Source organism: Carica papaya, chromosome 1, assembly GCF_054855325.1.
Source record: "Carica papaya isolate Zhongbai chromosome 1, ASM5485532v1, whole genome shotgun sequence".
NCBI lineage: Eukaryota > Viridiplantae > Streptophyta > Magnoliopsida > Brassicales > Caricaceae > Carica > Carica papaya.
The window spans coordinates 4,476,644-4,492,140 of NC_142309.1; the positions used below are offsets into that span (position 1 = coordinate 4,476,644).

At 38.8% G+C, this 15,497-nt stretch overlaps 2 protein-coding genes and 1 long non-coding RNA gene across 3 annotated transcripts; 2 read left to right on the forward strand and 1 right to left on the reverse strand.

Annotated features, from left to right (window-relative positions):
- Positions 1–3,573: 3,573 nt before the first annotated feature.
- On the forward strand, positions 3,574–5,136 carry LOC110807434 (Peroxidase superfamily protein). Its single transcript, XM_022032564.2, has 3 exons — positions 3,574–3,907; positions 4,040–4,231; positions 4,381–5,136. The coding sequence occupies exons 1-3, from the start codon at positions 3,698–3,700 to the stop codon at positions 4,948–4,950; spliced, it is 972 nt and encodes a 323-aa protein (XP_021888256.1). The 5' UTR covers positions 3,574–3,697; the 3' UTR covers positions 4,951–5,136.
- Positions 5,137–5,545: 409 nt separating this feature from the next.
- On the reverse strand, positions 5,546–9,163 carry LOC110807427 (Major facilitator superfamily protein). Its single transcript, XM_022032551.2, has 3 exons — positions 8,556–9,163; positions 6,347–7,278; positions 5,546–6,256 (listed from the first exon to the last, which is right to left on the reverse strand). Exons 1-3 carry the CDS (start codon positions 8,886–8,888, stop codon positions 5,749–5,751), a joined length of 1,773 nt encoding a protein of 590 aa, XP_021888243.2. The 5' UTR covers positions 8,889–9,163; the 3' UTR covers positions 5,546–5,748.
- A 2,698-nt stretch (positions 9,164–11,861) lies between these two features.
- On the forward strand, positions 11,862–14,011 carry LOC110807441 (uncharacterized). The gene is made up of 2 exons (XR_002538478.2): positions 11,862–12,243; positions 13,750–14,011. It is a non-coding gene; the product is annotated as an uncharacterized LOC110807441 (long non-coding RNA).
- Positions 14,012–15,497: the final 1,486 nt, after the last annotated feature.

A 15,497-nucleotide genomic window follows, 5' to 3' on the forward strand; every position in this document is an offset into this window, starting at 1 on the left:
CCTAGTACAACACCAGCCCCCTACCCTGGTAGACTATTCGGGTGCCTATCCCACGTGACTCCCCAGCCGAAGTCACACCCTAAGTGCCCCTGTTCACATTCATCACCAATATCAACTACTCGTACGCCCTTCTTTCCTACTCCACCCTAATAGGCCACCCACGCACACACACCACCATCTCGTGTCACCAACAGCGGCAGCTCATATCCACCACCTCGACCCCAATAGGCCACACACAGACACGAAGACTATTACCACACGTCACAAACATCGACGACTCATACTCACATCTCTACCTCTCGACCCCATTGGCCACTCACACACACAATACCATTCTCGTGCATCACCAACATCGGCGACTCATGCTCACTCCTCCACACTTCGACCCCAACAGGCCATGCACACACACAATCCGTCCACACCTCGACCCTAATAGTCCACGCACACACCTAATCCGTCCACACCTCGACCCCAGTAGGCCATACACACACACAATCCGTTCTCACACATCACCAACATCGGTGACTCATGCCCACTACCCTACACTTCGACCACAATAAGCCACGCACACACACCATCCGTCCACACCTCAACCCCAATAGGCCACGTACACACACAACCTGTCCACACCTCGACCTCAATAGGCCACACACACACACAATCCGTTCCCGCACGTCCCCAACATCGGTGACTCATGCTCACTACCCCACACCTCGACCACAATAGGCTACGCACACACACCATCCGTCCACACCGCGACCCCAATAAGCCACGCACACACACAATCCGTTCTCGTACGTCACCAACATCGGTGACTCATGCTCACTACCCCACACCTCGACCACAATAAGCCACGCACACACACCATCCATCCACACCTCGACCTTAATAGGCCACACACACACACAATCCGTTCTCGCCGGTCACCAACATCGATGACTCGTGCTCACTACCCCACACCTCAACCATAATAGGCCACGCACACACACCATCCGTCCACACCTCGACCCTAATAGGCCACGCACACACACAACCCGTCCACACCTCGACCTCAATAGGCCATACACACACACAATCCGTTCTCGCACGTCACCAACATCGGTGACTCGTGCTCACTACCCCATACCTCGACCACAATAGGCCACGCACACACACCATCCGTCCACACCTCGACCTCAATAGGACACGCACACACACAATCCGTCCACACCTCGACCTCAATAGGCCACATACACACACAATCCATTCTCGCACGTCACCAACATCAGTGACTCATGCTCACTACACTACCTCTCGACCTTATTAGGCCACATGCACACCAAGACTTCCCGCACACACCGGCGATGTTCCCTCGCCAACCTTTAAATTTATAGTAACTATACCAAACCTTCTCCCCTCACCACACTCTCGTTATACCCCTACCAACGCGTCCCTACTCTCTCGCCCTAAACCATACTCTATAGTCCCCTCCTATGCCATCCCAATCTCCAGAAAATACGTCCTTATCCCTCGCTAAACCGACCTCTCCCTACGGTTCCATAAGCCTCTTCCCTCATTCGAAACTTTTCATACATGTCAATTTCTATTCCATAGTCCCCTCCCTCTCACAGTGCGAACTCACACCGTCCCACTCACTACGCACGTCCCTCTCACCGTCGCACAATCCGAACTCACACTGTCACACTCCCCACACTTACCCCTCTCACCGGACACTCACCGAATTCGTTCCTCCTGCTCATTCTGCTCGCGACTCTCTCCGCACCCCCGCTCCTGCACACGACTCCCTTCGTCATCTCGTATTTCCCCATACACGCCAAACTGCTCACTCCCTCTTCCTCTCAGTGACCTTCCTTCGGTGCTCACACTCACCGCACACAACCTTCTCTCTCTCTCATAGATCTCCCGTACGCCCCAATGACGCCATCCTCTCCTTCTCACGACCTCCTCCGCGAACGTCTCCGCCATTCCGTCCTACACTCCACCTCTCAGCTCCGCCCAGCTACCTACGGACTCCCTGGCCTCGATAACCCGCAAATAGCATCATAACTCACCCAATACCTACACAACCAAAGTTTTTACCGTACATTCCATTTCCACTTTCCTTTTTCTTGCCGATCGCACCGTTCGTCGTTCGCGGCTCTCTTCACTCTCCCTTCTCGCTCCTCTCTGCTCCGACTCCCCTCTCTCTCTTCTGGAACCTTCTTCCCTCTCTGCCTTCCTCCTTCCCACTCTCCTCCTTCCCTGCTTTTCTCTTTTCTTTTTTTTTCCTCTCTCCCCTTTCCTTCCCGACCCCCATTCATATCCTACCAACTTACCCAAAACGACATCGTTTTCCCCTTCCCAAAACGACGTCGTTCTCCCCCTCCCAAAATAATATCGTTTTCCCCTCTTCAAAACGGCGTCGTTTCTTCAAACAAATTTTTTTTTCTTTTTCCCTTTTTCAGTCATTACAGTGGACAACCCGTTTTACCCTCATACTGGACGGGATATTGAGGGATGATATTTTTGGCGCTCAAACCGGACGTGGTATGGGGATGACCCATTTCACTCTCATACCGAACATGACGCTCATACCATACGGGGTATTGGGATGGCCGGTTAGTTGACAATGTTGAATAAGAGTTCGCGCGTAGTGGAGACATTCCTATGTACCTCCATAGATACCAGTAGGTAGATAAAAAGAAAAAGTTGTTGTTCTAACTAATTAAAAATGAGATTATGATATTATTTCTGTTATTGACTCTATAGGTCGATTTTAGAAACCTTGCTACGGTAAGTATGCAATAAATGATTTTATTTATGATAAACGAATTTGCTTAAAATAAGAGCTCAATTAGTTATTTTTATGATTTTTAACAAACTTCATTTCTGTATGGTAAGTAGTGTGACATTCTTGTTAGGTTAGTGTAGCTCACTCTTTCATTAACCATTTCAAATCACGAGAACCAAAATCCAGATCCCGATCTACAAGAAGGTTGTAAATAGAATGCCCAGTTGTTTATTTTTTATTTATTTTTTTGATTTTTCATGTATTTTTTTAGAATAGTCATTCCAATATCCCTATTGTGTATTTTAAATTGTTATGTAAGAAATGTAAGTCCTAATTTTATTATTTCACTTCCGCATTCAATTTATAATTTATTTTCTTTTAAGATCTGGGTCGTTTTACAAGAAGTTGTAAAGTTGAATTAAATTATTTTTTTATGTATGTCATTTTTAAAAGTTATTTGTATTATATTATGGTTAGTTTATGTATATTACCTAATTGATGAATATTTTTATTAAATAAATTGTAATTGCACTCAAAATTCATAAACACACTTATAATTTATTTTATATATATATATATATAAACGTGTGTGGGTGTATGTATTGTTGGAGAAAAGAAGAACTGGGTTATTAAAGACAATGACTTATACCCAAACAGGATTAAAGTAAGAGTTTTAGTAGACTAGGGTATTCAGTTTTTAGAAGCAAAGACCAAGTAAACAAAACAAACCCTTTAATTTGTTTAACTATAATTGACAGATATTACTTTATTTTTTTTATAAACTTTTCCAATTCCTTTCTACTTTCTCTTATTCCTTTTACTCTCATATATATATATATATATATATGTAAATGAATATGACGATGATCATCAACAAACCCATGTAGTATGTTAGAGCAATTAGAAGTTCAAATAGAGAATTAGGAGATGGTGGAGAAATGGAAAAGAGGGTTGATTTTGATAGTTGTTTGTGTGATTTTGCAGAAGGGAGATGGACAATTAGCAGAAAATTTCTATGGTGTCACTTGTTCAAACGTGGAATCCATTGTTAAGCAAGCTGTGCTTAACAAGTTTAGTCAGACTTTCACCACTGTCCCAGCTACTCTGCGCCTGTTTTTCCATGACTGCTTCATTGAGGTATACATACACGCATTCAAATACATGTATATACACATTTTTATAAAATTTTACATTGATGGTTTCTTTTGTTCTTTTTGGCTTCTGGGTGTTTTTTCTTTTTAATCGTCAAATTTGTTGATCTTTTTGAAGGGATGTGATGCGTCAATTTTGATTTCATCGCGAAACGGGGATGCAGAGAAGGATGCTCCGGACAATCTTTCACTTGCTGGAGATGGATTTGATACGATAATAAAGGCGAAGCAAGCAGTCGAAGCACAATGTCCTGGTGTTGTCTCATGTGCTGATATCTTAGCACTTGCTGCTAGAGAAGTTGTTGGCCTAGTAAGTCACATTTTAAATCATGATCTCGAAATTGAATAATCAAGCATTTAGCTCGCATGAGAACGTGGAAATGGCCTGATCATTACTCTTTTGTGAATTAAATTTTCAATTCTTTCTATGTTTATGCATATATGGATCAAAATTTTCAGGCAGGAGGTCCTTCATATAGCGTAGAGCTAGGACGTCGTGATGGTTTAATATCTCAAGCGTCAAGGGTACGAGGAGCTTTGCCAGAGCCTGACTTCAATCTTATACAGCTTACTGAAATTTTTGCAAGGAATAACCTGAGCCAGCTTGACATGATTGCGTTATCAGGAGCTCATACTGTTGGATTCTCTCATTGTAGTCGCTTTGCAAATCGACTCTACTCTTTCTCTGCATCAAATCCTGTTGATCCTTCTCTGAATCCGGACTATATGAAGCAACTGATGGCTGCCTGCCCTCGGAATGTAGACCCAAATATAGCCATTGACATGGACCCTGAAACTCCAAGAACTTTTGACAATGTATATTACAAGAATCTGGTTGCAGGGAAGGGCATGTTTACTTCTGATCAGGTGCTGTTCACTGATTCGTCAACACAGCCAATTGTCAAGGATTTCGCCAACGGTGATTTTAGCGGAGCTTTTGTCACTGCAATGACAAAGCTGGGCAGGATTGGAGTGAAGACTGGTACTGAAGGGGAAATAAGAAAAGACTGCACTGCTTTTAACTCATGAAGAAGAAAGAGAATCTTGTTAGAAAATAATACAGAGCATAGTGATTAAGAAAGATTTGAATTTGGTCATGAAATAAATGTTATGCAGAAGATTTCTATGTATATTTTATAATTTTAGATGAATATTGTTAATTATTTATGTATTTATCATAATTTTTATAAAGAATTGAACTATGATTTTCATTTATATCAGAATTTTAAATGACTGAATCTGAAAGAAATTTCCATAAAAGGATTTCCTTTTTCTTTTCCCAAGTTTCCTGCTAAACAAGATTAGCCTCTGAAAGAAATTCCCATAAAGTCATAATCTCAAAGGGACATGTTATACACATGTATACATATAGCAATCATTTCTAGAGGGATATTATCATCTTATCCTTGTTAATCACAGAAATCACAACTGGGTTCTTGATAAGGTCAACAGTCACAGAAAGCTTCAACCGAGTTTAGAAGAGAAGAACACAAAGAAGAATTTACAGTAATCTTCTAAAAAAATCACCCTGATTGATTGTCCGAGGAAAATGTTGAGAATATACATCAATTGAACAATTAAAAGCAGAATCTTCCATAACTAGTACCTAACCAACAATGGCAAGTAAAGAACAAACAAGACAGGCTTTGTGGTTTCTTGAAAAATAAATTGTAACATATACTCATCCCCATCCTCCTTACAAATACATATAATGACGAATCTGAGACCATAAGACACATCATAGTAGTTCGATTTTACGTATACACCACCATAAAAATGGGTGAGATGGCATATTCATAGAATGAACGAAAACTCGATTTTCAGCCATCAACTGCGTGGTTTTCCATACAAGTTGGAGTAGACAATCTTAGTGCGATGTACAAGGATCAAGCTTAAGACAAGGGCAATAATGCAAAATCCGGACATAATGATCGAAGTTAAGAAGAAACATACTGCTCCTTCACACTTAGGCGGTTCATCCAGAGCAGGCGGGGATGAGAAGATTGAGCCTGAGTAGTGGAAGACATGGTGGCGATGGTGATCTTGCTTCTCAGCTTCTCGGTCATATATACTACTTGCGATCAGACCTGAGAAGACAAGGGAGCCTGCAGGGTTTGCCAGTGTGAGAAAATTGTATAAAGCTCCGAATTTTTTCAGGCCAAATAACTCGGAAGCAGTAGCTGGCACAATTGCCCAGTGAGCACCATAGCCGAGCCCAATCATTAGAGTGCCAATGTACATTGCTCCAGGCCATCCGAAAGCATAGAAGATATGTCCAATAGCCATAATGAATTGGGCAACAGCCATTGCAATTGGCCTTGGATAAGCATAGTCTCTGATATAAAAAGAAACATATAAGAAAAGTTTATCAAAAATCAAAATAGAGGATTTAATCAGCATCGAGAACATACAAGATCAGGTTTACCTTATTATGATCTCCGAGAAGTACCCTCCACCAATTCGGCCGAGGAAGTTCCAAATGCTAAACATGGATACAAATACATGTGTATTATCATACCCTAGAGACTGGCTCATCTGACCTAGATTATCAATCACTGTTAACCCAGATCCGGAACCCAATAGAAGTGAAACAAAGATAAGCCAAAAATCAGCCTTGATCAAAGCCTGCATCAATGTAAAATCTTCCCCTCTATGTGGACCTCGTCTCCTCTTGACCCTCACTGCACCTTCTGCAGCTGCTTGGAATAGTTTTGCTTGCAACTGAGCAATTCGTTTCTGCCTCTCTGATGCTGGAAGCAAGTCTACTTCCTTAGGTTTCTCGTCCTCGAGCTCACTTAATATCACCTCATGGCCATCTGGTTCTGACTTGCCTGCTTCTTCTTTTTGTTCCTTGGGCAGAAGAGGTTCTTCTGATGCATCTATTGGGTCCAAGAAAAAACTCAACGAGAGAGGAATCACAATGGGAATTATTAGGAGGATGAATAAAATAACTGTGAAAATTATGATCACTTTGTGGCTCAACTCAACTAGATCTTCGACAAGCATAACCCCCATCAGGTAAGCAGCCAACAGAAGGCACACGCTATAAACAAAAGTAAAGCTTGTTCCGTCTGAAGGCCGGATTTGTCTGTGACCTCCAACTGGTCTTATAATGAACATTAGACCAATAACTACCATTGTTGGCCCAACTGCAACCATGAATATAAGAGATGCATGATCAGGGGAATGGATCATGGCATATATCTGAGTCAAAATTGCCCCTCCTAGCCCAGCAAAGCCCTTCAATATTCCCACAACAGGACCTCGGCTTTTCGGAAAGTTTTGAACGCAAGAAACTAAAGCAGCAGTATTGAAGTAGGTTTCACCATTATTTCCCACAAATATAAGAATGCACATCTGCATACTGATACGAGTTAATAATTTAACCATTTCAAGATTGCATAATGGATAAAATTTTCCGTCATATCAATTAAACAGTAAACGATCCAAAACTAACTAAATACATCTGAAAGATAAAGAAACCTATAAACCTATTCATTTTTTCTTTAATCAAATTCCCCAATCTGGATATACCTTATAAAAATTCAACTACCACCTTATCCATTCTACCAGACAAATCTCCAACTGACGTTACTGATTCGGTTCTGACTAAATAAATGAGAATCACACATACCATTCTTCATCTTCAGACATTAAAACATCAACAACTCCAAACTTGATCACCATGAGGAAATTTCCCCGGAAAGTATGAATCAAAATTTGATAATTCAGACAATTAGTACAGAAAATGCATAATTTAAATAGTAAAATCCAAATCCAACCTCACTCCAGATCCTGTTAAGGCCCATTCAAGTAGTTCAAGAACAACAATCTACCACATAAACAACATAAAAGCTTTTAAAAGTCTGATAGATCAACTTAATGCATTGAAAATAGAATCCACGACAATCCTGACATGGGAAAAGAAACCCATTTCTGTCAAGGCATTAAATGAGGAGAGTTTCCAATATTCACAAAGTAGATTCACAAAAGAAACGTGGCTGAAATGGAAAAAAACAAACTTTTAATAAGAACAACCTAAATTCAGAGCCAAACTCAGATCTTCCCACCTAATTTTTTTCAGAAAAAGATTAAAAAAGAGAACGTGAACGAAGAAAAAGAGGAAGAAAAATTCAAATACAGAGATGAAAACTAAAAGAGGGTTGAAGATGAAATCAATTATCTATTAAAAAATTCAATCCAACCACCATTAAGATGAGATTTAAGCTTTAAACCCAAAGAGATTAAAACACTTCAGGAAAATTCAACCACCCAAATCCTCAATTAACTCCAACCATTAAGGGAAAATTTAAATTCAATTCAACCTTTTTTTTTTTTGGAAATAAAATTCAAATTCAACAATACAGAGGAAAACTAAAAGAGGGTTGAAGATGAAATCAATTATCAATTAAAAAAATCAAACCAACCACCATTAAAATGAGATTTAATCTCTAAAAACCAAAGAGATCAAAACATAGAAGGAAAATTCAACCACCCAAATCCTCAAAATAACTCCAGTCATTGAAGGAAATTAAATTCAAAACCACAAACAGAAAACAAAATTGAAACGAGAGAATGAAAGATCAAAAGGCAATTAGTAAAAACCAAAAGCAATCTCGGATAATGATACTTACTGCCCACAAAGGCAAAACCGGAGCTCGACCAGTTACGACCAGCCAAACCCAACCATATCCAACAAAATTCTGAAAAGCTCCGACAAGCAAAGCACCCCATAGAGGCAAAACCTCGCATAAGCTCCCAGCCAAAAACCCGACACTGTCTCCGAGATCCTTAGCAACACCGAGCCTGGCAACCTGTTTCTGATTATAGTTCAATGAACTCTTAATCACCGGCGATATGCTGCCGAACAAGTAACCAACACCGGCGACGGACTGTATCCACATTGCCGCCACAAAAACCAGCCATCTATTGGTGATGAAAGCTCCTAACTTCTCTCGCAGACCCATCGCGATTATTCTGTGTTATACCCAGTGAGAAAAAGATAAAACAACCGATGATTATCTGTTCTTTGCTTAATTGCTTCGAGTTTATGGATTTTGCTTCTGATTATCAAAAAGAATTTTGAGAGAACAAATAGAAAAGGAAGAATTTAAATTGAAACAATTGATATTTTGGAGACGATCATTACAGTCTCTCTGCTCTAATGAGGAGCTTTTGGAATTTAAATTTAAAATAAAAAAGAAAAACAGAGAGAAAGAAGATAATAATGATGAGGTGTTTCTCTTCGCAGGTCAGCAATGGATCGTCGTCAACTCGTCGGCCGTATTTTATTTTCTCTTTTTTTTATATAAATTTATATTTTTAAAGGCCCAAAATTCCACGTGATAATTGATAAATTTTTTAGGGAACTTAATATTTATAAAATTATTAAATATGCATTTTTTACCTCTTAATTTTCAAAACATATGATTGATAAATTAAACATATATTTTTAAATTTTTAATTTAAACTTTTAAAAGAAAATAAATTAGGGTAATTAAAATGTAACACCCCAATCATTTTCTTTATTATTATTATTTTATTTTAATTTTTGTAATTATTATATGAATATAATGATTTATTATGTAATAATAAAGGATTTTAATTATTTTAATTTATTTAAATAGAAATAATAATAATAAAAATGGGTAAATTTATTTAGAGATTTAATTGAAAATAATTTTGAAAAAAAATGGGTAAAAATTTGGGTTCTGGAGGTATTTTTGAAAAGAAAACTAAAAATCGAAGGTCAAAACATAATTTAGAAAACTTGCGCCACGTCAGCAGCCTGGTCAGCAGCTCCGGCCAACCAGGACACACCGTGTGACAGAGACGTTGACACGGGAGGCCACGCAAAAGGGAGCCACGTGGGCGATCCGCGCGCGCGCGATCGAATGGCTGAGATTCATTCCCGCGCGCACGGAAGGCCCAGATTGTATCGCGATGAACGGCTCAAATTTATTTCTTATTTAATCGCGATTGGATGGTCCAGATTGAATCGCGATGGACGGCTCAGATTAAAAGCGGATGGTTATAAATAATCTCATCCGCACCCAAACTCTAACCCTAGCCGCCAGAGCCCCTCGCCGGATAAGATAGCCCAGCTGCCAGGGAGCCGACCGCCGCCACCCGCCGCCGCACTTGAGCAATTTTCAGCCGTCAAACGATATTAATCAAATGGTATCTGGTTTATTAATCAAATGGTATCTGGTTTATTTTATTCTATGGTTTTGAATGCATGAATCACTGCTTACTTCATTTTGGTATGATTTTGTGAATATAATGATATGTTTGCCTTGTTGGACGCTCGTTAATTGCTCTAGTATTCATGTTTATGTGGGAAACGGAAAACTAAGAAATAATAGGAAATGAGTGTGAATTGATAGATGAATAAGTTGACAGCCTCACTAGATATCTTTGGAGATGGTGGACGGACTGGGTCCATAGGGAACCCTACCGGGAATGTTGTCTCATACCGGACGGAGTATAGGGATGGCCCGCTTCACTCTCATACTGGACGAGGTATTGAGATTTATTGTTTGGCGCCCATACCGGACGGGGTATGGGGACAACCCTAAAAATTAAGTTCGTTAGAAGAATGGTTCACGTATAGTGAGGACCCCTATGAATCCCCATTGATACTAGTAGGCTGATAAAAAGTGGATAACTATTGTTGATGACTGAAAAATAAAAGTATGACATGTGCTATGTTACAAATTATATGTGAATTCATGATATCTATGATGTTATTGTTTCTATGGATCGTTTTTATAAATCTCACTGAGGTAAGTGGACGGTAAATGGTTTGATTATTGATAAATGAATTTATTCAAAATTTGTGCTCCATTGGTTATTTTTAGTTTTCTACCAACATTTACTTCTGTGATAATGATATAGTGTTATGTTTTTACTGAGTTAGTGTAGCTCATTACTTACTTAACCATTTCAAATCAGAAGGATCTGGTTTCCGAGTCCGATCCACAAGAAAACGACGAGTAGACGCCTAGATGTTTATTAGTTTCCTTATAATCTTTCATTTATAATATTTTTTTTAAAGAATTTATTTTTTGATATTGTTAGTACGTTTAAGTTATTATATAAGGAATATTAATCAAAACTTTTTATTTCGCTTCCGCACTCATATTCTTTATATACATTTACTTTTAAATTTATGAGACTGTTATATAAAATATTTTATGAAATTATTTTACATTTTTATTAAGTAATTAATAATATTAAGTTATAATTTTTTTCCGTATCAATTATAAATACTAATATTTTAAATAATTAAACAATAAATAGTCAATTCAAATTTTTAATAACTAATATTTCCGTCCCCATCCTTCCTTCATCCTAATTTTTTATAATAATTTATTGATATTATTTTTATATTATTATAAATAAATTTTTAAAATTACAACTTAGACATATGTAATATCTTGTAAAGGCGAAGGACTTGTTAGGAATTTTATGTTGACCGTTTCAACAGCTGCTGCCGTGACAAATGCCTGCCGTTGCTGTTCCTTGGATGATGATTTGATCATCTGGGCGCTTGCCACGTGGCATGCTCACTTGGATTTTATGATCGTGGAGATGATAGATACAAATGATTTCATCTTACATGCATGCATCTCTCATGCTCCAACAAACTAAAATACAAAACTGAAATGGAACCAAATTTACATATATATGTACATATGAAACAGATTTTTAAAGAAAAAATATTATAATAAAAAACATATACAGTATAAAGAATATTATAAGATAAAGTAGATTTCATCTTAACTCTAAACAAATATACTATTGTTAGAAATGTATATACATATAGTTTAATTTTACCATCGAAAACTAAATACCAAAAGAAAAAAAAAACAAATACTTAAATTTCATTTTAATACAAACAATATTTGTAAGGACTAGAAAGTAGAAAGAATAGAAAGAAAAATAATAATAATAATAATAATAATAATAAAAACGACGTCGTTTTAGAGAGTGGAAAAACGACGTCGTTTTGAAAGAAAGAAAAACGACGTCGTTTTGGGATGTAGGAAAACGATGTCGTTTTGGGGTAGGCTGGCAGAGTATAAAAGGAGGTCGGAAAAGGGAGAAGGAGAAAGAAAGGAGAAAAGAAAAAAAAAAGAAAGAAAAGGAAAAAGAGAAAAAGAGAAAAGGAGGGAAGGAGGACAGCGGAGACGAAGAAGAAGAGGAAAGTTCCAGAAGGAGAGAGGAGAGAGTCGGGGCGGAGGGGAGCGAGAAGGGAGAGGGAAGGAGGCCGTGGACGGACGACGCGACCGGCAGGAAGAAGGAGGATGGAAACGGGAGGTACGGTGAAAATTTGAGTTGTTTGGTGTGGTGTGTGTGTGTAGAGAAATTTGGTTGCAGGTTGCGGCGTCGGCAATGGCGCGACGGAGTGGAGCAGTGAAGGTAGGCCGTAAGCGTGGGGTTGTCCCGCGCGCTCACGGAGGTGATCGGGGAAGGAAGGGAAAGTATGGCGGTGTTGGAGGCGTGTGGGGGGGGCCGTGGGGAAGGATGGGGGTGGTACGGGTAGAACAGAGTGAGGAGGATGTGAGAGAACAATCTAGGGAGCGCGGGTGGGATAAAAACTCGAGAGGACAGAAGAGGTGTGTGTGTGGTGTGTGCGTGGGTGGGGATGTGGAGGGAGCCGTTAATAGGCGGTGATGTGTTTCCCCGAAATGCACGGTGGTGAGGGCGTGTATGTGGCGTGAAACGGTGCAAGCTGAGAGGTTAATCGCCCTAGGTAGGCAAAAGTGTATAGGAACCGGGAGGAGGCAGGAGGATGGGGGAGGTAGTGGGTAGGGGGCAGTGGGAGAGGGAAGGGAGCTGGAAGGTACGGCAGAGGGGACTAGGAAGCAGGATTTGAGGGGGATTGGATGGGAGAAGAGGAGTAATGTGGTCAGTAGGAGTTAGTAAGTTAGAATGCTTGGGACTAGCATGGTATAAGGGGAGATTTGGAGGCCGTTGGTAGGGGCGGGTTGAGTTGCCGATGTTGGTGGAGCAGGGAGGGGATATGTATGTGAGTGTGGCCTAGCAAGGCCGAGAGGGGTAGAAGGGTGCATGAGTCACGGATGGTGGTGACGGGAGGTGGAAATGTTTGTGTGTGTGCGTGGCCCAACGAGGTCGAGAGATGGAGGAGTGAGTATGAGTCGCCGATGTTGGTGACGCGAGAGGATGGTATTTGTGTGTGTGTGTGGCCTCTTTAGGTCGAGAGGTGGAGGAGTGAGTATGAGTCGCCGATGTTGGTGACGCGAGACGATGGTATTTGTGTGTGTGTGTGGCCTCTTTAGGTCGAGAGGTGGAGGAGTGAGTATGAGTCGCCGATGTTGGTGACGCGAGATGATGGTATTTGTGTGTGTGTGTGGCCTCTTTAGGTCGAGAGGTGGAGGAGTGAGTGTGAGTCGCCGATGTTGGTGACGCGGAATAATGGTGTGTGGGTGTGTGCGTGGCCTATTAGGTCGAGAGGTGGAGATATAGGTGTGAGTCGCCGATATTGGTGACGTGGAATGAAGGTGGTTGGGTGTGTGTGTGTGTGGCCTCGTGAGGTCGGGAGATGGGGGAAGAGTGTATGAGTCGCCGATGTTGGTGACGAGAGTTAGTGGATGATTGTTGGGTGGGGGGGGTTGTTTGGCCGTGCTATTGCCTTGGAATGGGACCTTGATAATTAGTGTAGGGAGAGGGTTATGAGTTGTTTGGGGTTGGGTAGGATAAATGCATATAGACATTTCTGGAAATTCTTGTCACTGCATATTACACTTACAACTTGATTTTTATCGTATTGAGTTATGTGAACTCACTTCTCATCATTCACAGGTGGAGTAAGGACGGAATTGGGATCCGAGCGGCTGGTAACGGAGCCCCGTCGGTAGTGCCATAGGGCACAAGTTTTGTTTGTGATTTAAAGTAGTTTGAAAGGATGGTTTAGTCTGGATATTGAATATCTAGGAATGTTTGATATTGTATTACTATGTGTTGTAGAGGTGGAGATGTATGTACAATTGATTTGGAACATGGAAGGTGGATAAATTTCTCTTGTGCATGGTTGGAATAATATGGATTTCGGTATTGTGTTGTATGGGTGCTTTATCGTACACTGTTAAGAAAAAAAAACGGGGTGTTACAACATTATATCGTTTTAATTAAATTAATTATATAAAAATTTAATTTATTATATTTTTAAAATAAATAAATATTTTATTACGGTTAATTTTTATTAATTTAAATAATTATAATAGATTAAAAATTAGATGTAATATTTTTTTATTTAAAAAATATAAACAAATTAGCTATGTTTTATTATTTTTTATTTGTCAAGTGACATGATCCAAAAGTACGTGTCATGTGATCCACTAGTAACAAATTAATTAGCTCCAATAACATATCGTGCAAACGTATATAAGTTGAAAAATAAATCAATCAATCAATTTTGTGAGAATTATTATAAGTAAAAATACTAGATTATTTTATGTGCTATTTTAGAATATTTAAATTACTCTTTATTTTATATAATTTTAGTCTTAATATTTTTAAACATTTTAATTTAATCCCTTTTTTTTAATAGGTACTAATATTGGAAGTAGTAAATTAAAACTAGTGTCTGCAAAAGTAGTTTTTATATTTTTAATTTTTATTAAAAATCAAATTATTTACGTGTCAAATTGTGCTCAAGTACAAATAATAAAATTATAATATGTGTTTAAATTGAATTCATATGATGTTTCTACTAACAGTGTTAATATACATTAATATATAAGTATTAAATGAGAAAAATCTTTAAAGCTCCAAGAAAAAAAAACAAAGTTGGAAAAGTACATGGGACAATTTTAAATATTTTAAATATTACAATTAGCAGTTTAATATTGTAGCATATATATATATATATATAAGAGAATAAACAGACAAATGAAAATCACATGGCACTGCGGCAGACTGCCAAACTTGAGTAAGATTTGTGATGTGGATGCACGCAAAACAACATTTTATTTTTTCAAAACCAAATTTAAATGATTCTTTACTTATAAAATAACTATAGATACATACATAAAGAAAATTAATTGTAGATACAAAAAATATTCAATTTTGTTTTATTTAAAATATTATCTTATTTTATTTAAAATTATAGCATTCCAAATATGAGATTTAGATTTGAATTAATGTAATTTAATCTTTAAAATAGTAATATCATGGTAGGGTTTAAGTTTAGTTTTTTTTTTTTTTTAAGATATATGAATTTTGAACAAATTTGAAAATAATTTTAGAAAAAATGGCGTAACTGTAAATAAATAGGGGTGTATTCGAAAGAAAAGTTTAAAAATAGAGGTCAAATTGTAAAAAAAAGTGTGAATCACATAGGACGGCCACATCAGCAGCACAGCTAGTCAAAACGCGTCACGTGGAGGACACGCTGGCACGAGCTCCATACGAGCGATCCCCGTGCCAGGACGATCCAATAACCCGTGTTCACTCTTGCGTGCATGAACGGTCCAGATTAATTTACCGGATAAGCGCGATCGGACAACCTATGTGTCTTCGATCAAATAGTCCATATTTGTTTCCCTAAT

Excerpts from the sequence above, each read along its gene's own strand:
- LOC110807434 (XM_022032564.2), top strand. The coding sequence starts at position 3,698 with ATGGTGGAGAAATGGAAAAGAGGGTTGATTTTGATAGTTGTTTGTGTG. Across the intron at positions 3,908-4,039 it reads TCCATGACTGCTTCATTGAG|GGATGTGATGCGTCAATTTT; the intron begins GTATACATACAC and ends ATCTTTTTGAAG. Across the intron at positions 4,232-4,380 it reads CTAGAGAAGTTGTTGGCCTA|GCAGGAGGTCCTTCATATAG; the intron begins GTAAGTCACATT and ends CAAAATTTTCAG.
- LOC110807427 (XM_022032551.2), bottom strand. The coding sequence starts at position 8,888 with ATGGGTCTGCGAGAGAAGTTAGGAGCTTTCATCACCAATAGATGGCTG. Across the intron at positions 7,279-8,555 it reads CGGTTTTGCCTTTGTGGGCA|ATGTGCATTCTTATATTTGT; the intron begins GTAAGTATCATT and ends ATCAGTATGCAG. Across the intron at positions 6,257-6,346 it reads TTCTCGGAGATCATAATAAG|AGACTATGCTTATCCAAGGC; the intron begins GTAAACCTGATC and ends TTTTTATATCAG.